We start from the raw sequence: 20,822 nt of genomic DNA on the forward strand, positions 1-20,822 counted from the left end.
GCATTTTCTTTTGAATCCTTTCAACTGTGTCCATTTCCTGGTGTTCCCTTTGCTTCTTATGCTCTGCCCGTCATATTCCTTCCTGTAGCTTATCCTTTCCAGCTTCTGCTTTCATTTCGGTGGTGGTTTTATTCTTCCCTTCCATGTCTTTCCTCTGTCAGCTCATTTCTTCTCTCGTCTCATGTCTTCCTGGAAATCTTATGTCTCTGCGTGGATCTCTTGTTTATAGAAGGATTGTTTCAGGAATATTTTAAATTCACAGTAATGTTGGTTACAAATTTCATTTTCTATAGTAGCGTTTCATTTCTGTGGCAGCATTTTTCGGGTGACTGGTTTCTGTGTTACTGTTTTTACCGTTACTTTCCCTCTTTTCTGTTGTCCTGTGTGTCTGCATGCTAGTGCTTTTGTAATCCTTGAGCTAGGTAAATTTTTCCTGGAGCCGCTATGGGCTGGAGGTTCATGAGGGGAAGGAACCAGGGCCACCTTCCAAGTGGTAGAAGAGCCTTTTGGTGACACCGGGCTGTGGTGCTTCACTTCTCAAACCAAGAGCAGCAGCCTGCGTCTCTCCCTTCCACCCAGGCTACTCCCTGGACGGTCGGGTTATCGGTCTGTTTTCTCAAGGCCTCCCGCGTGCCCTTCCTCTCTGTCAGTCTGGGCTCAGGGAAGCTCTGCGAGCAGCCAGCCTGCCTGTTCCTGGTGTTCCGCTGTGGAGGGGTGTTTTGCCCGTCAGAGTCGGCCCCAGCTGCGGGCACCCTCTCTTCGTCTTCCCCCTTTCACTGCCTTCGGCGGTTAGTTCTCCCTCGTCTGTAGTGACCCAGTTTTATTTCAGCTGGAGTTTGCATTTCCGTTTCCAAGTCTCCTAGCTGCCGTTATGGTAATGTTTAAAAGCAGAAGGGGAGGGTCGCCTGGGTGGCACAGCGGTTAAGCGTCTGCCTTCAGCTCAGGGCATGATCCCGGCCTTCTGGGATCGAGCCCCACATCAGGCTCTTCCGCTAGGAGCCTGCTTCTTCCTCTCCCACTCCCCCTGCTTGTGTTCCCTCTCTTGCTGGCTCTCTCTCTGTCAAGTAAGTAAATAAAATCTTAAAAAAAAAAAAAACACAGAAGGGGAAACATAATCTTCACTCTGACATTTAGAAACTAGAAGTCTGTCCATCCTGGCATTTTTCAGATGTCTTTAGTACTCCATTATATTCCTTTATCAGGCTCTCCGCTAGTTTCAGGATACGAGCCTCTAGTCATAACACTGCTACAATTTTTATGGATGGGGTATCTCTTCACATCTCTAATCTTGCCTGCAGAGAGCTTCAAAGACCCCAGCTTCTCCCCAACTGATGCAATACCATTGGCTTAAACGTCTCAAGTCATTTGCCATGATTGATGCCCTAAGAATTTCAGGCTATTTGTCAACCTCAGCAAGTTATTTGTCTGAACTGCTACAGACTCAAGCTGAAAATAGATATTTTTTAAAAAATTCACAAGGGCATTTCCCTCCAAGTTATACATTTACTCAAAACCATTTTCCCCTTACAATTTCACTGATTTTGAGGAAACCTATTTGCCCTCAGGTATGATCCAGACAGTTACCTAAGGTTCTCTACCAATGAAGAAAAATGATATGCCAGCAGGTCTAGAAACAGGCAAACCTTTTCTAGGACATTGTAATCATGCCCTCAGGTACAGTCCAACACACAGAATGAATAATCACAAAGAAGAGAATGTTCATACACTGACCCGGCAGTTGCCTGTTCCGAACCAGTGGGTGTCTGATATAAGCAATAGCAGAGAGAGTGAAAGCGGGTGATGCAGGACAATGCATATACATCGCACCCTTACCAGTGGTGCCTTGTGGGCCGGAGGGACCGGGGCAGCAGCTCCAGATGCTGTGTCTACGCTCTCCCAATGATCAGATTCAGCTGAAGGGGGATGCAGAAATCACTGAAGACCTTCTGCTTTATTTTCTGTTGACTTTCAGGCCCAAATTCCACATCTGGAAGTCTTTCAAAACATGCTGTCATCTGGACTAGTACAATAGAGGAGAAATGAGTTAAGATGTATTACTATTGTGCAGGCAGAGTGTGCTTTGGGAACCCAGAAAAGATGTTGGAGTGAATTAGAAGAGTGGCAACATTTTTTTTTTTTTTTTTTTTTTTTTTTTTTTTTTTTTTTTTACAAACCTCTTTAATGTTTGGCTTGAACAAAAGATAACTGGACTCTCACATCTACTTCTGCATTCAGTCAGATCACCTATCATGTGTCCTCTGAGCTTAAATGCTTATTAGAAAATGTTTTTTTTTTTAAAGGCAAATAGTCTCACTATTCTGATAAAAGTATTTTTTGGCCTTTAAACTCCCTGAAAGGCACATACTTCGAGAACCACACTTTGGTAGTATAGAGGCTCAGTGAAGTTTTGAGGTCCTCTGAGAAAAGGGGGATCCTTAAAGGAGACTGAGAAGACAACCAGTGAAACAAAAATATACAGCTTCTTGAGATCCCAAGACTTCACCGTAGTCCCTAACATGGAGTTGATTTTTTTGAAGTAACCATAATTTTCTCATTGGGAAAAATTACTAAACTCCTTGCTATTCTTTAAACAATGCCAACTCTTTTTCAATGAGGCCTAAATTTAGAGAATGAGTTCAGAATAGGAAAAAAGCTCATAGCATTTACAGTCACTTAATATTTCAACGGTAAATCCTCAACATCATTGATCAAGGCCAGGTTCCACATTTCCCAACGGGGAGTGAAGTAATTCAGCTTGAGAAACAAATGCCCAGTACTCATCGGTTCCAACTGACTTTGAAAGGGTTTAACATCCTGAGTTCTTGCTGCTACAATGAAGTTGAAATACTCCACACAGAGGAAGGAAAGTACTTAGTGAAAAGCCTACTAGTCACGCCGGCATCTGCTTGAATGCCTGGCACAGAGGACAGGGTTTTTGTCTGTTCTGTCCACTGATCTCCCAAGTGCCCAGAGTAGGGTACACTCAGTAAACGTCTGCTGAAAGATGATCCGAGTAGATGTTTTCTCTCCAATATCAAAACAAGAATCTAGGAAAATAGACACAATTTGTGACTTAATGTTACGTTGAAAACTTTATACTAGAGCATAAATTTTAGATGCTGAGGTTTACAGCTTGTCCACATGAAATAATAAGAATCAATGTAAGGTCCAAGGTGATAACTTAATGAAAAAAAACCCAGTGGTCAAAGGAGTAAGAATACTTGTTTCAAGTATTGCTCTATGTACCTGTTGAAATGTTTTAAGGAATCATAGCTGGGAAGTGTTAAGATAGCTATTTGCTCATGACCTTGGGTAAGAATCACCGGATTCTTCCTGTGCTTTCCCTCAAATTTTTGGCACAGGAAGGAATGTAATGCTCTGGTATTTGGAGAACTGCCAATTACCTGCTTTGCATATGAGCAGTGAATGAGCCATTACGTAAATGTGCTATCTGACCTACAACGGCTCCTACAGGAGGAACTCACTATTGACATCAAGTCTGTGAAATACAGATGATGAATGTTACAATCAAAATATAGTTGTTTTATTTAATGAAAATCATTTTTCAGCTGTGACAACAGATACAAAACGAACTGAATTTTACCCCTACATTCTAAAGTTACCCCCCAAACAAAGCCAAAGCTTGTTTCAAGTTGGAATCGGCAACACAACGAAAAGTCACATTACACAGATTAGCGAGTCTGGTAAGAAATGTAACAACCAGATTCATCACTTAACAAAACCTTTCACAAGAGACGTTTTATTGGTTTTTCAAAAAGCAGTTAATATTTTAAGGTACAGCTTATAAACAGAACAATCATTATTTTGATTTTTACCAATATGAAAAATGCTAATTTTCTTTCAAACCAGTTCCTGTACTGGGGGATTTTAGTCCAATCCAGTTCCTGACAACACTGTGACAACTGTAACACAGCTTACACTTGGCCTGCACCTTATGTTTCCTGCTCCAGCTGCCACTGAATATTAAGAATTTCTTCCATCTAATCTTCTATTTTAGGTGAGGATTCTACTCACTTACAGAAGACCTGTGGCCTCTCCTCCCATTCCTTCTGTATTTTCCTATTCAGTTTACTATTCTTTTTCTCCATTACGAATCATTCTCACAATCTTTAAATGTACCTCAGTTTCCATTCACTGTATTCCTGCATGCTTCTCTGTAACCTACCAAACATGTAGAACTACATTTAAAATGGTATTTTTCAAAAGTCTAAACTTTGGCAAATGTATTCATTATTAGGGTTAGGTTTCTTTTTCTTTTTTTTTTTTTTCCCCACTGAGATTACTCATTTAAAGGGTTTTTGCCTTCATTAAAATTATATTCACAACTAAATAAAAGTTGGATATTGCTAAGTATGCTTGAATTTGGTTCATCAGTAAGGATTTAGGTCTATCCAATCTGTTTAATATAAACGTAATATTTTTTAAAGGGTGTGTAGCAGTGGAAAACAATTCAACTAGAAAAAGCCGCTAATAGCCCAAAGGTCACTGGGCTGTGACAATTTTGAGTGAAACCCATCCAATGCTATTTAGCCTGAAAAAATGTCAATAAAGGGAATGGGAGATGAATCATAATAATTATTCATTAAGAGTTCAACCTAACTGTGCAGATTTACTGCTTACACATTCTATTTCAGGTATCTGTATAACTGTAAAGATGTTATATTACGAAGAAACACAGCTGGAAGTCTGGGCTTCTGCATTGTAGGAGGTTACGAAGAATATAATGGGAACAAACCTTTTTTTATTAAGTCCATTGTTGAAGGAACACCAGCATACAATGATGGAAGAATTAGGTAATAATGACTACTTATTACCAATATTGTTTTATATATGCAAAGGCTTGGCCCCATTAGAAATAATGCATGTACTATATTCCTTGTTTTATTGGCAAGAAAAATATTTACATAGCATTCAATTTCTAAGAATTCCTTGGTCCCGTACAGCGACTTCTTATGCTTTTAGCGTCCATTCTAACAGAAGCCGACTGGAGAGTTTGCAGAATTTAAGTGGGGGCAGGGGGAGCCTTAATATTAGGTATTCTTAATTAGAATTTTATGTAATTAAAATTGACAGATGAAGCAAAAACTAGGACCACCAAATACACTTGCATTGACTTCAGCTACGGGCCAAAATGTTAATCATGTGTTTGTTTTTTAGATGTGGTGATATTCTTCTGGCTGTCAATGGTAGAAGCACATCAGGAATGATACACGCTTGCTTGGCAAGGATGCTGAAAGAACTTAAAGGAAAGATAACTCTTACTATTGTTTCTTGGCCCGGCACTTTTTTATAGGATCAATGATGGGTCATAGGAAAACAGAAAACTATGTTGAAACAATGTATTTATCTTGTCAATTTTTTTATTTAAAGGATATACACTGTAAAAATGTAAACTGTCAGGAAAAGTATGATCTATTGAAAGCCAATTACACCTCAGAAAATGTAATTCTCAAAACATAAATCCTAATAGTTTTTATTCAGTGTGGAGGATTTCTCATTACTCCACAACTTTAAGTTTATATTTTTCTATTCATTAAAAAGCTCTCAAATGGCTGAGATCATTTGTATGCCCCACTTAATTCAAATCCTACAATTAAAAATTTGGTATATGCTGAGGTCTGTAAAGGGTATATTATGGGCATTTTAAAATCTGGCTGTAAATCGTTTTTTTAAAGTGCACGGCTGAAAAATGTTCATCAAATGAGAAATATTTTTCAAATTATAGTTGCCTTTTAGTATGTGATATTAAATTCATTTCTATTATCACTATTTAAAGGATCCTAGTAATTCTTTCAACACCGTGTTGTTACCAACAAATACATCCTAAGGCTTATCCCTAAAAATGCTCACAGAATTATAAATTTGTATTCTTAGATTTACCAGGAAATGACTAATCTAAAGCTCTTGTCTTTTCATTCACAATTAGCTAGTAACGGTATCAAAACTCCACATGCTGCTCAACCTATGAGCTTTGGAAAAAGCATCAAGAAAGCCAAACCGGTTAGCTTGACCCCCGCTCGCAGACAGCCATGAGGCCATTCAAATCCGTGTCACAGTGATGAGGGTTTGTCCGTGTGCCTGCTACAGAAACTACCCTCAGGGCAAGTAAGTTATTTCACAGACACCAGCCAAACGCCTTTAGATTTTACTTATTATTAGGATACAAAAGTTGCCTAGTTATGCCATGAACCCAAATTGAGAACGCTGAAATCCTATCAAAAAGTTGTGATAGCAAAACTGTTCTTTACTATGCTAAGCCAGAGTGCCACAGCAGTACTGTGACAAAAGACTACTTTTAATTTCAAGACTCAGAGGTGCCTTTTGCAGTGCAACCTCTTGAGACTGGTATTTGATTAACTCAAGAAAACTAGGGTCAAGGTGGAACCTTGACCTATATCAATCAGATACTATGTACATAGCTCTTTAAAATTCCCTGCTGAGTGACTCATCACATTACGTTCTTGGATATAAAGTCGTTGCTGTTTTTATTTTTTTAAATATTTTTTTTAAATATTACAAGACAAAGAGTTTTAACTTAACATGAAAAATTCACTCTTTTATTTGAGAAAAAAGTTAACTTTTCATACTAACAGAACAAGATTAAAGGTAAATTTCTTAAACATTATCCAGAAAAATAACAAGATTTATGGTACATTTCTGGCCCTAATACACACAAAAGGCCAGAGCCCTGCCTATTCGGCAGGTGCAGCTTCAGTGCTCTCCTGTTCAGGGGCAGGCTCACTGCCAGCTTCTTTTCCTTCTTTGCTTCTCTTAGATTTTTTGTGCTTGTGTCTCCTGTGACTGTCTCCTTCTTCACTTTCATGGCGACGTCTACTATTACTGAAGAAAAAAAAGTTTGTTCTTAATGTTTAAGTATACACGTAGTGACAAAAATCAACCCACTGTGTCTAGGTGAATTCTCAATATAATACTGGGTTAGAAGTAATCCATTCTTTTTCTCAAATAAACACATTTTGAGGAGTAACCAGTTTTTCATGTGACTTTTACACGGAGATAGTATCTACATTACAGTCTCACCTTCTTCACTGATATTATCCTAGCTTCTCAGAGCCCACAGACTTTATTCTGAAGAACTACAAATTAGAAACTGAAGCACTAGAAACAGAAAATACTTTCTAGGGTTGATTTTTAGGCAAACAAAAAATAGGCATACCATTTATTTGACTATGGGGCCCTGATTTTTCTTTAGCATATGAACCAGTAATACTAATATTTAAACAAACCCCTCTCCCAACAAGATAATGTAAGAAGTCTGAGTACTAAATGCAGTCTTGTTAGATTTAAAAATCTTTGTTGAGCCTATAAGGAACCAACTATTTCAACACATTATTCTTAATCTTCCAATTAGGAACACATACGCTCTACTAGTTATTTGGAAATGTTTTTACTTTGAGGTCAAATCAATTTATCTCAGCTTCAGAGGGATTCAGTATAAAAGAGCAAACCTTCGAGATGACTTGTGTCTGGTTTCCTCTTTCTCTCTGTGTCGTCTTTCTCTGTGTCGTTCTTCTTTCTCTCGACTTGCTCTGTGGCGCTCGTAGCCTCTTTCTGCATACTCCCTGTATCTGTAACGTTCTTCGTCACTGAAATTGGAATAAAACCTTTCATGACAACTGGACTGTTAATTCTGACGACTTCCAACTATGAGAGATGTGATCCGAGTCCAAACCAGAAGCCTCCATGTTGTTCTTATTGGCATCTTATACAGAATAGGTGCAAAATATTTGGAGAGGAAAACAATGCCATTCCCAAATTAGTACTACATCTAATATAAAACAATCTTTAAGGTCCAATTTTGTGCTTTCACAGTTGTGACTGAGTAGAAGTTTTATGTAACAATTTTTTTTCCTTCAAGAATTGGGAGCTGTAACAGATTTAAGTTTTAATCAGCTTCATTTTCTTTCGTTCCTTTGAAAATTAAAAGCATTTTTGTATATCTTAGATTTCCAACCAAAATTCTTTTAGAATCTTTGTGTGCCCAAGTTTTTATAAATAAAAATATTTGGTTCACAATGGCTATATAGTGGAAAGTAGATAAAGGTTCTTAAGTTTTCCAATTACATAAAGAGTACATGGCATGAAGAGGTGGCAACATTAACAGAGGGACATCAATGTCCACACAAAATGCAGGCAGAACACTACCTGTGGACATACTACAGTCTGACATCCCAATTACTTAATACTACAGGTACGTGTGTGCGGCTGGGGATGGGGGGATTCACACGGCTGACAGCAGCAAGTGCATACCTAGGCTGCACCTCCATTTCCTGATTTTGGAGAGGACTAGAGTTAGTTATTCTTTTTTTTCACCTCCCTAGACTTGTCCTTGTTTTGTGTCTCTTCACTTATATTCTCTCCATCTTTATCTCAATCCAAGCCTTTTTTGGTTCAGCACAGAAGTCAACACCTTCTATAACCTATTATCAGTAACTCCCTTAAAATAAATATCTTTTAGAGCACTATGTACTAAAGGGCTTTGGTTTCTAGAAATGTCTAATACACATCATTAATTTGCTTAACATCAAGCTGTTAAGGCATATGGGTGAAAGTATAAGCCATATAAAAGAAAAAGCTTAATTATGGTCTCCCACCAAAAGTAATGATTCAGCAGTGCTACACCTAACAATTATTGCTGACCAAGTTCTTATTGCCTGAAATATACATTCTACAAATTTTACAGTATGCCTACATATACATACACACACATACATGTGTGTGTTTAGCTGTGTATATACACATTTTTCTAACCATAAATACATACTTTTGCATTTGGACACTGGAAGCATATCACCTGAAATGCAGTGTGTTGGCAGGGCAGAGTAGACTGGGGATCACATCCTGATTCCGCTAGTGACTAAATGTGTGACCTGGGGTAAATTACTTAACCTTTCTGAACCTCCGCTTTCTCACCTGTAAACTAGCAACAATCATTTTCAAGGTTGTCGGAGAATTGGCAGTAACATTTATAAGGCACTTAGCACAACAGTGGGCCCTCAAAAAGTGGCAGCTAACATGCAGGCTCCTCATCTTCAGTCAACTGAAAGCTAAATTGTTTTTAGAAGCAGAACCTTTTTGTAAAGGTGACTGACTCTGTAATAATGTTTCTGAAGTAGAATTACCATGACAATATCCTGAATAGTATCCTTTAAGAAAAAGAGGCCCTCTTTGTAATGGATTTACAAGTTGGAATTACATAACAATAACTAAGGTTATTATCTCAATTTGTCATTTGTAACCCTCCTTCTCCTCTCACCCTAACACCAATTCTTGTTAGCTGTGAGTCCTCTAAGATTCTTTTAAGACAGCCATATGATGATAACCATACTAGAGAGGTGATGATAGAAGATTCGTTTGGCCTCATTCACAGAACATATGAAGACCCATCCTTCCATTGCCTTCTCTGATAGCAGCTGCAGCACAAAGGTTTCTCTGGGCCTGGGAATCATTACAGCTCATTTCAAACACCCTACAATGACCAGCCTTCTTTCTGGCCCACACTTAAGCGGCCTAAAAACCAGATGTTGATACAGGTCTATGATTTTCAAAACAATGACCCTGTAATTTGTAACACAACACGTACTATATGCCATATTGCAAAATGTCAGTCTTTAGGAAAAAATGGCCATTATAGTTCACTGGGATTTCCCAGAGGACACTATTCCTGGGGTAATTCAGAACAACAGAAAATTCCTCTACCTTTTGCCTACCAGGCCTTGCACTTTTAGATTTAGGTAAACATTGATTCCTGATGCCCTACAGCTTAGCAATCTGAAAATCAAATATGGTTTAATCACTAACACTTGTAGTTTCCATAAAAATTGAGTAGCACTTGTGTTTGCAGCTGAACAATCAGTATTCAGCCTCAAATATTCTACAAACGTTATATTATTTATGTGAAGAAAATTTATGAACCCTAGCAAAGCAATTCATTTTAGTCTTCTTTCCTATCAAGTTTACATTCAGCACCTTAACTTGTGAACACGTACATTCTAGAAATAGCAGTGCTATCTCAAATATATCCACTTGAACTACATTAGAAACAATTCAACTTTCTGAAAGTAATGCTCCTGAATTTAACAGGATCCTGCACTATGTGGCTGAAGTTATCAGCACATATCCTACCACACATAATATCCAAAATTAACAATACACATACACACTTATGTATCTATCATACCGTTACTTATTTATAGTCAATAAAATCTTATCAGGTGCCTACAATGTATAAGTCATTATTAGCAGCTATAGGAAGGAAAAACATTAATCCTATTGTTTCTTATGGTACTTTTTTTTTTTTAGGTAGTTTCAAACTACTACCACTCCTAGGCACCTTGATAATATTATATGCTTAAATCGGTAATAATTGCATATGAATATTTCTGTATCCTTAGCACACAACTCTGTACCCGGTACATAACAAGGATCAGAAAACGTCAGTTACATGAATGAACGAATTGCCTCCCCTCACCCATAAGAAATAAACTGCATAGAGTAATAAAGAAAATGAAAAGTAACAGAATTTTTAAACTACCTAATTTCAAGACTAGAAAGAAAAGATTTTAAGTAATATCTCAACTACATTTTCAGTAGACAGAATGGCTCTCTACTACCATCTTCATTTCTCTTCGTGTCCATTTTCTCATCTGCCAAGTCAAAATTTAGATTAGATAATCCCTAAAGACCTTTTTGGATTAAGAAGTCTATAATTGCAAGATCACATCTAACAAAACAAAAGCTGCCTGAATCAAGTATATGCTCATATCCTGAACTGATACATTATTCATCTCATCTAGCAAAATCAGAAAACTGTCTGTATGTGCCTTATAGCTCATCCATTAAAATAGCTGGTATAAAAAAAGATCTCTTTGATGCATTTCATTTTATATTGTGATGGTACCAAGACTGATATGTTAACGAGACGCCAAAATTATTGCTTTGACAGTCATAAAGGTTGATTTTTATTAATTTCAAAACCTGCCTAGCTAACAGTTTTATTCAATAACTTTCAAAACTGTTTCTTCTCTACTATATTCATCTTCCTCCCCTGCAATGTATAAGTAAGTCATCTTATTCACTGCATGCCAGGCATTACTGTACAAAGTGCTAAGAATACAGAACGGGACATGGTGGTCAATGCCCTTGCACAGGCTTGCTAAGAAACACATGCTTTAAAGATGATACAAGGGAGCATGTGAAGGAAATAATTCAACTTTCTTTTGGGTTCAGAAGAGCTCACAGCAGACAGACATGAGCTGGACCCTGAAGAATGAAGTCTGTGAAGCAGAGAGGAGAAGAACAATATGAACAAGGAAGTATGAAACGATAAGGAATTTTCAGAAGTGCAACCAGCTGAGCACAACTAAAACATGGGGCATACTGGCTTGAGAGAGAACTGGGGTTAACATGTAGGAAGGTGCAGGCTCGGCGTGGAGTCCGCTTGGGTTCTCTCTCCCTCTGTCCCTCCTGCTCATGCTCTCTCGCTCTAAAATAAATAAACCTTTAAAAAAAAAATGCAGGAGGGTGTAGTGACCTGGGACTTGTGGATCATAAGAACTCTGAATTATTGTCTAGGCCAGCGGTGTGTGCCAGTACCACAGCAGTGTATGAATTCTTTCCAGTGGCACAAAAAGTTTTAGGGAATTAACTTCCAGATCTACAACTTCCATATTTATTCTTTCTTAAATCTAAACTGCTTAATGATACACCAGCAGGTAAAACATCATGCCACTTCTCCAGCCAACCTCTTCTCTCATCATCAACTTCCTAGCCCTTTACACAAGGCATTCCTTCACCAAGTTTACTATGATTCATTGACTCAGGGTGTAAAAACCATCATGGTACTAAAAATGTCTAATTTAAAATATTAATGTCAGATCTAATTTATTCAAGGAACAATAAAGCTTCTATAAGGCTTTAGGTCTTCCTATCCTATACATTTTTCTCTCAGAGATAAACTATGGAGTAAGAAATGGAAGAATTCTGTACTCTGGGACGTTCTATCTTCAGACGTATTTTAAGTAGTGTAGTGGAAGTCCCAACAATTTCTTTGACCTAGTTAAAACAAACAAACAAAAAGAAAACAAAAAACCCCACACAAGTCCCTTTGAAGGAAAGCAAATCAAAGTGTTGAGGGGCAGCACCTTATCTTCATTTAAGCGAGCAGAATAATAAAGTCAGTCTTCTCTGATAAAAATGGAGTGTGATTTGGCTATCAGGCTTGACCAGGGCTGTCTTTTACCAACTAAGTTATATGGTAGCTATTTTCCATAAATGGAATGGGGGAAAAACTGCAACTCGTGAAAATAAAAACACATATAAAGACGTTTCATTTTTCTAAGGACTTTTTGCAAAGATGTACTAAAATTAACAATCCTTTTCGAGCGTATTCAGTTAAATAAGATGCATCTAAAAGAAACAGTAACAAGTTAGAAGTCTTTTGTTAAGTCTTGGTAAAGGCCTTCTGGTGTTCTTCCATGAAACAGAGAAAACTAGATTTTAATTCCTGAATGTACTGGGTTGAACTGTATCCCCCAACAAAAGACATGTTCAAGTCCTAACCCCTATACCTGTGAATGTAACTTTATTTTGGACACAGGGTCTTTGCAGCTGTAATTAAGGAGGAGATCATACTGGATTTGGCTGCACCCTAATGACTGACATCCTTATAGACAGAAAAATTTGGACAGACACAGAAGTGAAGACGCAATATGAAGACCAACACAGACAAGGGTGATGCATCTGTGAACCAAGGAACACCAAGGACTGCTAACAACCATGAGAAGCTACAAGAACGGCAGGGGACAGATTATCTGTCAGAGCCTATGAAAATGAACTAACTCTGCTGACACCCTGACATCAGACTTCTAGCCTGCAGAACTGCAGAGAGTAAACATCTGCTGCTCCAGGCTGCCAGTCTGTGGTACTTTGTTACGGCGGCCCTAGGAAGCAGTTATACCGAGTTAACAAATACTTTTACAGATCAGGAGGTTTCCAATTCTCTGCTTTCAAAAAAGTTGAGTCATGGCTGATAGGGCTCAACAGATCCTTAAAAATAATTCTGATGATAGTCAACTACGTAATTTTGGCATATCACTGAATCTAAAGGTGCTCAAATAATTAAATGACAGAGCCACACCAAAATTTCATCAATCCTCATTTAAGTATTTTATGTGAACAAGGTTTCTCAGTATTTACACTGCTATATATATTTTTTTTAGAAGAAATGTAATTAATGGTAAAGTCTGTTTTTTCCTAACAATAGTAATATTCACTCATGGATACATATATTAATTGGGGATAGACGGAAGGTTCTCTGTAACATTAAGGGATGTAGTTCACTAAATTATTTTCAGAAGTTGCATTATCTTTATATATAATTATAAGTAATAATTAAAATCAGGAAAAAATTTTTAAAAATAATCTTACGTTCACAAATTTTTTTTACACATTTAAACTTATATAGATACGCTCAGGAAAGATAGAATGACAACTAAAAAAAAACTTATTTAAGAATAAAAATATTTTACAGTAGAAAAACATTCTTTGGGGTAAATGGCTCAGAAATAAGAATTCAAGCACAGAGAAATGTACGATTTCTGACTGTTAAAAGAGAGCCTGTTATACGCATTTTAAAAAATGGATGATGTTGTTTAGCAAGTCACTATTATGTTCTTAACCCACTGGTATGTTTAAAAGAGTGATGATTTTATTTTAAAATGGTAATGTTTATAATACACGGGAAATTATATCTCTATTGCCAACTATTTAAACTTAAGACGAAAAACTTCAGATGGAAAGATAAAAATATTTTCAAATTCTTTTAAGGAAGAAGTAAACAAATTGAAGACTGCCGCTTTACAAAATGGAAAGCCTCTATGAATTAAATAAGCCATGACACTTTTAAAATGGTTACCTCCTGAGATTTTATTTAGGATGGCATTATCTCAGTAAAACTTTTTTAAAAATAAAAAAATAAAATGGTTATCTCCCAACTACTCTTAAAGTAATCCTTTCCCAGGTGAATTGTATTTTCCATCCTTGCACCAAATATACTCTGTGCATATGAAACACATGTGTACAAATTCCCGCACACTCAACAAACCTGTTAAAAACACTTGGTGTAGGACTGTGATCACGCTCCCGCTCTCTCTCTCTGGTGCGTTCTCTTTCTCTGTCCCGATCACGGTCTCGTTCCCGGTCTCTGTCTCTGTCTCTATCTCGATCTTTCTCTCTTCTTGAATAATAGTCCCACTGCTTGCTGGTATCCACAAGACTAGGCCACGAAGGAGCAGAACCAGGAAGGTGGGGAAAGGCAACTAAAGAAAACAATTAAAAACAAGTAAAGCACTTAAAAAAAAAACAAACACACAAAACAAAACAAACCTACTGAAAAGGACAAAACTCCCACCAAAAATGCTTCATTAGATTGTAACCGAAACATATTTTATAAATAGAAAAGAGAAATAACATACAGTGAATATCTACAGTTTGTGGTAATATCCAAAAGCAAATCTTAAAGACCTAATATATAAAGACTCTTCATTTGTGAAGATGAACAGAAACCAGAATTAGATACATCACAAACTTTTCAACCAAAAACATAAACCAGACATCTTGAAAGTATTGAGAGAAAGTAATGGCCAACCTAGAAATGTGTACTCAACAATATTAAATCTAAAGAATAAAAATAAAACAAAGGCATTCATAGATTAAAACATGAGCAAAAGTTTTAACAGACTTGACCAAAAGAACTTCTATGAGATATACATAATATATTCCAAGAGTAACCACTAAAATAATAGAAACAAAATGTTATCATTTCAAAACAATTTAAGGAAAAACAGAATTTAAAAAAATCACCTGAAAAACTCAGTCAGTTCAAAAAGACTTGGAAAAGATAGGGGTTAGAGGAGACAAGTTTCATTAGTTCAATCATCACAATAATTCAAGAGACTGAATTCGCCAGTTAAATGATAGAGTTTGTTGATTTGTACTTTTAAACTCTAAACAGCAACAACAAAAAACCCTCTAACTATATTCTGAATACAAGAGACATATAAACACACAGAATGACTGAAAGTAAAAGGAAGGGAGGAACAGGAAAATACCAATCCCACCAAGTCCACAGGAGAAGCTTGATTAATGACAAAGCAGACTCACACCAAAAGGTTACCTGGGACAGAAGGGATGAGGACAGGGAATGGAAGATGCAGCTCACCACGCAGACAGAACAAACCAAACTTCCAGGTGGCTAGCAACACAAGCTTTAACTTTTAGAGAGTAAAAACTAACATGAATATAGGTAGAAATAGAAAAAACCACCATGATAATGGAGGATTAACATACTCCCAATTATTGCCACTTGAACCACTGAACCTACCTGAACAGGGTTGACTTAATGGACATAACATAGAATACTGCCCATAACAGTTAATAATCATTCTTCTCAAGCACGTATGAAACACTTATAAAAATATATTATGTACTTTTATACAATAAGTATAACAGACACCATAATCTCCATATATTTCAAATTAAAGATACATTTCTGAAAAATCAGGGGTAAAAAAAAACCAATAAATTTTAAATCATTTAGGAATAAACATAAAAATATATCAAAAGTGTAGGGATGCTAACTGTTCTGGAGAGAAATTTAATCTTAAAAAACACTACATTAGAAAAGATGGAAAATTAATGAGCTAAAGTTTCCAAAACTTAAGAACTTAGACACAAACAGAATAATCCAACAGAAAGGAGATAATGAAGATAAAAGTGGAAGTAAACAGAAAAGAACCATAAAATTAAAAAAAGCTGAAAGGTGGTTTTTGAAGATCAGACAAATAAAACAATAATATTCTGCAAGATTAAGAAAGAAAGAGGCCACATAAACAATCAGAACCAAAAAGAAACCGTAACTACAGATGCTGCAGAGATGAAAGAATACAGAAAATACACTTTATACCAATGCATTTTAAAACTTAGCTGAAATGGACTAATTCCATATAATCAATCAATAACTTACCAAGAAGTGACTCAGAATGAAAAGAAATCTTGACTACTCCCCTAACTATGAAAGACACTCATCAGTAATTTAAAACCTTCCCAAGAGACTAGATGGTTTTTACAGGTGACTTTTTACTAATTTTAAAGTACAGACCATTCTAATTATTATAAAACCTTCAAAGAATAAAAAAAAAAAGATTATTCCCTAACTTATTCCATGTGGCTCATACAACTTGAATACCAAAACCAGTTAAAGACAGTACAAATAAAGAAAAAGCATAAGCTAATCTTACATATGAAGGTAGACGTCAAAATCCTAAATAAATCAGTGCTTATTTTTTTTTTTAAAAGATAATGAATCATGACCATGTTAGGTTTATCTCAGCAAATAAACAGGGGCTTAATGTTAGAAAAACTTAGAAGTTTGTCACATTCACAGATTAGAGAGGAAAAACAATATGACTATCTCAGAAAAGCATTTGATAAAACTCAATATCCATTCACGATTAAAAGCTCTTGGAAACTTTCTTTGATCTGATATAGGACTCCATCAAAAACCAAACAGCAAAAGCCTAGTAGTAAAATGTGAAGAAAAAAGTTTTTTTGATTAGCATATATACGTACAAATAAAACAAAAACCAATCCTACTTCCAAATACAAGTAAATACAAATAGAACAGGAAGTTCAAGTGAATATATCACTTAAAACAGCAACAAAAACATTAGATACCCATGATAAAATCTAACCAAAGATATGCAAGAAGTGCTTGGAGATAATTATAGCACTTAATAGAAATATATTAAAGAACATCTCCATAACTGAAGAGAGTCCTTGTTCATAGATGGACTCAATGCTGTAAGAGAGGATTTCCACACAAACTGATCTAAGCATCAATGTAATTCCAATATGATTTCATTAGCGCAAGGGCTCTGCAGCCAGGCTGCATGGTTTCAACTCCTCATTCTGCCACTTCCTGTGTGATACTGGGAAGACCACTGAATTGGGCTGTTCTTCAATTACCTCGTCCATAAATTGGGAATAGTAACAGTATGCCTACTTTATAAGGCTGTCAAGACCACATGAGTTAACAGTGTTTTGTCTAAAGTAAGCATAATATGAATGTTAGTTATTAATCAAAATCTCAAAACAGCTTTTCATGGAACTTCCAAAGTTGATTTTAGAATGGATATGTAAGAACAATGGCCCAAGAATACTTCTGAAGCCGACTAAGTAGACAGACTTTGCAGATATTAGATTTACTATAAAATTCATAATTAAAATCGTGTGGCATTAGCACAAGGAAAGTTCAACAAATGAACAGTCTAGGAAGCCAAGAGTCAGATTCAGGCATACTCGGAAACCTGTTCATGAACGGACAGGGCACTGTAGATCCCTCAGAAAGAACAGACTATTCAACAGATGACACTGTGACAATTACATCTTTACTTTACAACACAGGCAAAAATGAATTCCAGATGGCTTAACACATGAAAAACAAAATGTGAAAACATTTTTGGGGAAAAAAACTTGATAAGGTCATAGTCCAGATATGAACCCAATTAAAATGTAATATGACTTTACATGGTTGATGAAGTACAAGAAAAAAATAGTATTTTCAATTTATTTGCCATAGGAACCTTTTCCTTTCCAGGATTCGAGTACTAGAATTATCTCTATGGTATACAATATTTACATGGTCACAACAATGGAAATATAGCTTGTTGTTTAGCTTTTAGAATAAAAAATTTAACTGGGCACAGAGTTTTGGTTATAGGACAGAATATAAACGTTTCTTTTTTCTCTAGAAATTTATTTAATTACGAGAGAGAGAGAGTGAGTGGGGCGGGGGGGGAGGAGCAGAGGGAGAGAGACAAGTAGACTTGGAGCTGATTGCAGAGCCTGATGTGGGGATCGATCTCAGGACCCTGAGATCATGACCTAAGTCAAAACCAAGAGTCAGATGCTTAACCAACTGAGCCACCCAGGTGCCCCGAATATAAATGTTTCTAAGGAGAAGTATGGTTCACCGAAGCTGGAAGGCAGAGGGGTAAGAAGAGGTGAAGGCTTGGAAATTTGCACAGTAATAGATATAGTACATGAAACCAAGGGCATGTATATAAAAAAAGAACAAAAAAAGTGATATAATTTCACTGGTGGGGAAAAAAAAAAGGGGTAGTGAAGGTAAGTGAGAAAATACACATCTATTAGACGAGGAGGAGAACAGATGGTATCCACAGTCATATAAAGCAAGGAACAGGGTGATAAGCTTATGTATAAATGCCATGCAGACCATCGGAAGAACTAAAAACCATAAAGAAACGCTTGTCTCTGCAGTTCTTTGATATTTCTACAAAGACTACTTTTCAACTAGGTCTTACTTTATAAACACAATCTTAATATGCACATCAAGAAAAATCAGTGTTTCCATCTACAATTACTTCATAGTGTTTGAGGATAAATTACAAAGTTCTAAAATAAATTAACAAAGGTAAAACAGAATTACCAACAAAGAGGAAGATGTATTTATAACCTTTTTTTTCTTTAAAAAAAATTTTTTTTAAGATTTTCTTTACTTATTTGACAGAGAGAGCTCACTCGCACATGCACAAGCAGGGGAGTGGGAGCGGGAGGGAGAAGCAGGCTCTCCGCTGAGCAGGGAGCCCGATGTGGCACTTGATCCCAGGACCCTGGGATCACGACCTGAGCTGAAGGCAGATGCTTAACCTACTGAGCCACCCAGGCGCCCCCAAAATTTTTAAAAATTGAATTCAATTTTTTTAACTGAAATATATTTGACACATAATATTGTGGAAATTTAAGGCATGCAACATGTTCGTTATTTGTAAATTATAATTATTATTATAATACAATTGCCATTGTGGTGATAGTCATAGCATCTCTATCAAGTCACATAATTATTACTTCTCTTTTGTGGTGGGAATAATTAACTTTGATTATTCAAGAGATGTTAAAAAAAATCCCTATATAAGCAGATTCATGGTACTTAAAATATTCCTTATATATAGTAGAAATTGTGTTGACCTAATTCTTTTTTCAGCATAAAAGAACTATTTTTTATTTAAATTCAATTAATTAACATATAATGTATTATTGGTTTCAGAGGCAGAGGTGATTCATCAGTCTTATGTAGTACGCAGTGCTCATTATACCACGTGCCCTCCTTAACGTCCATCACCTTCATTCCAAGGTTTTGTTTGATTAGGATGAAGAAAATTCCTAACTTTCTTCTCATTAATTCTTGCAATATGCTTTATAATTGTTATTACTAAAGAATTCCTTCATTAAGAAAAATGCTCCTCTTTGAGACAGTTGGGGTTGGTAAAGAGTGAGCAAAAAACTCTTGCTTATTAAAAATTTGCATATATTACTTTGAGAAAAAACTAAATGCTTAGTCAATATTTAAAAAAATGAAATCTTCTACAAGGAAATTGTGTAGGTCATCTTAGGAATGAAGTCTTACTCTTTCTGATATGGGCTATTTGTTCATGTGTATTCAAACAAATACACAAGGAACCTTAGGCCATAGCAGAAAATGACAAGTGCAATAAAAAAGGTAAAAATAAAAATTTAAATAATTTAACAATTAATGCGTACTTACATATTACAGGCACTTACATATTACATTTCACTGTGCTAAGCACTTAAGGTTCAAACTTTATTTTGCAGAGAGGGAAAATGATTTCGGTTAACTTATCCCAAGTTACCAGGATAATACACACCCAGAATCTACCCCCAGGCTAACGGCAGGGCCTATGCTGTAACAATCATGCTACCCTACCTCAGAGCGCAGAAAAGGGAGAGAATTTGGAGCTTATTGGAGATGGTGGGGAAAATCATAAAAATAACAGCTAATATTTGAGTGTTTATTAAATAGCAGGACTACGGTATTTTAATGTAGTCTCACTGAACCCCAACCTTATGCAGAAGATTTATGCTATTTAATAGCTGAAGACCTATGAAAGTCACATAAATGATGAGAGGGAAAAGCAAGATTCCAACCCAAGGAGCAGGACTTCCTGGAAGCCCAGCAATGATGAATAACCAACCAGCCAAATATTAAAAGGCTGTATAATCACTGAAGGCAACAGATCACCTTTTGATGTGAATGAATGGCATATATCTAGTTGGAACAATGTGGGTCTGAAGAACAGTACCACACCCTGAGATAGATGCCTAGAAGGGAAATGGAAGCATACAACTGGTACTTGAGCTACCACCAAGATTTAGAACTTCTGGGGTGTAAATGCTTTTGGAGCCATTCAGTGTTCTCCATCCCCAGTGGTACTACCTGAATACAAAACACCATCATTTCTCCCCCTGGATTACTCCAACAGCTTCTTGTTCCCCAAATCGAGCATTTCTGTTAGTCCTATCTTTCTACCCACCCTATAAATCCATAATTTCCTCAAAGTAAGCAGCCAGAATGGACCTTTTCCAAATCAAGTCTAGCAATTTCACAGCTCAGCATAGAACGAAATGGCTCCTCAGAGCGTTCTGAATAAAGCTGAAAATCTAAATAGGACAGCTACAACACCCTGTATAATCTCCTTTCTCATCTTGAAACATTCATCATGCAAGCTCTACACTCCAGCCACACCACCTTTCAGTTCATAAAGCCTACCAGGTTCTCTCTCACCCGCATATCTCTGGACATGATCTGAACCTCAAATCACATCATCTACCTCTTTACCCCTTCCCCTTCTGGAGTGGGGGACCCCTCCACTATGCTCCCATGACACCTTCTTCTGTCACCTGGC

At 36.6% G+C, this 20,822-nt stretch overlaps 2 protein-coding genes across 28 annotated transcripts in view; one reads left to right on the forward strand and one right to left on the reverse strand.

Moving 5' to 3' along the window:
• The window catches only part of LNX1 (ligand of numb-protein X 1), a 181,309-nt gene extending 175,519 nt beyond the window's left edge, over positions 1-5,790 (forward strand). For both annotated transcript variants that reach the window (XM_008701476.2, XM_040624995.1), the window contains exons 11-12: positions 4,656-4,814; positions 5,179-5,790. In XM_008701476.2, coding sequence (XP_008699698.2) covers positions 4,656-4,814; positions 5,179-5,314 — 295 coding nt within the window. In that variant the 3' untranslated portion in view covers positions 5,315-5,790. The remainder of the gene's footprint in view (positions 1-4,655; positions 4,815-5,178) is intronic.
• Positions 5,791-6,556: 766 nt separating this feature from the next.
• The window catches only part of FIP1L1 (factor interacting with PAPOLA and CPSF1), a 74,114-nt gene continuing 59,848 nt past the window's right edge, over positions 6,557-20,822 (reverse strand). For all 26 annotated transcript variants that reach the window (XM_040625021.1, XM_040625019.1, XM_040625010.1 and 23 more), the window contains 3 exons: positions 14,144-14,357; positions 7,488-7,625; positions 6,557-6,861 (listed from right to left, as the gene is read on the reverse strand). In XM_040625021.1, coding sequence (XP_040480955.1) covers positions 6,714-6,861; positions 7,488-7,625; positions 14,144-14,357 — 500 coding nt within the window. In that variant the 3' untranslated portion in view covers positions 6,557-6,713. The remainder of the gene's footprint in view (positions 6,862-7,487; positions 7,626-14,143; positions 14,358-20,822) is intronic.

The sequence above is a fragment of the Ursus maritimus genome, unplaced genomic scaffold (genome assembly GCF_017311325.1).
Source record: "Ursus maritimus isolate PB19 unplaced genomic scaffold, ASM1731132v1 scaffold_8, whole genome shotgun sequence".
NCBI classification, from domain to species: Eukaryota; Metazoa; Chordata; class Mammalia; order Carnivora; family Ursidae; genus Ursus; species Ursus maritimus.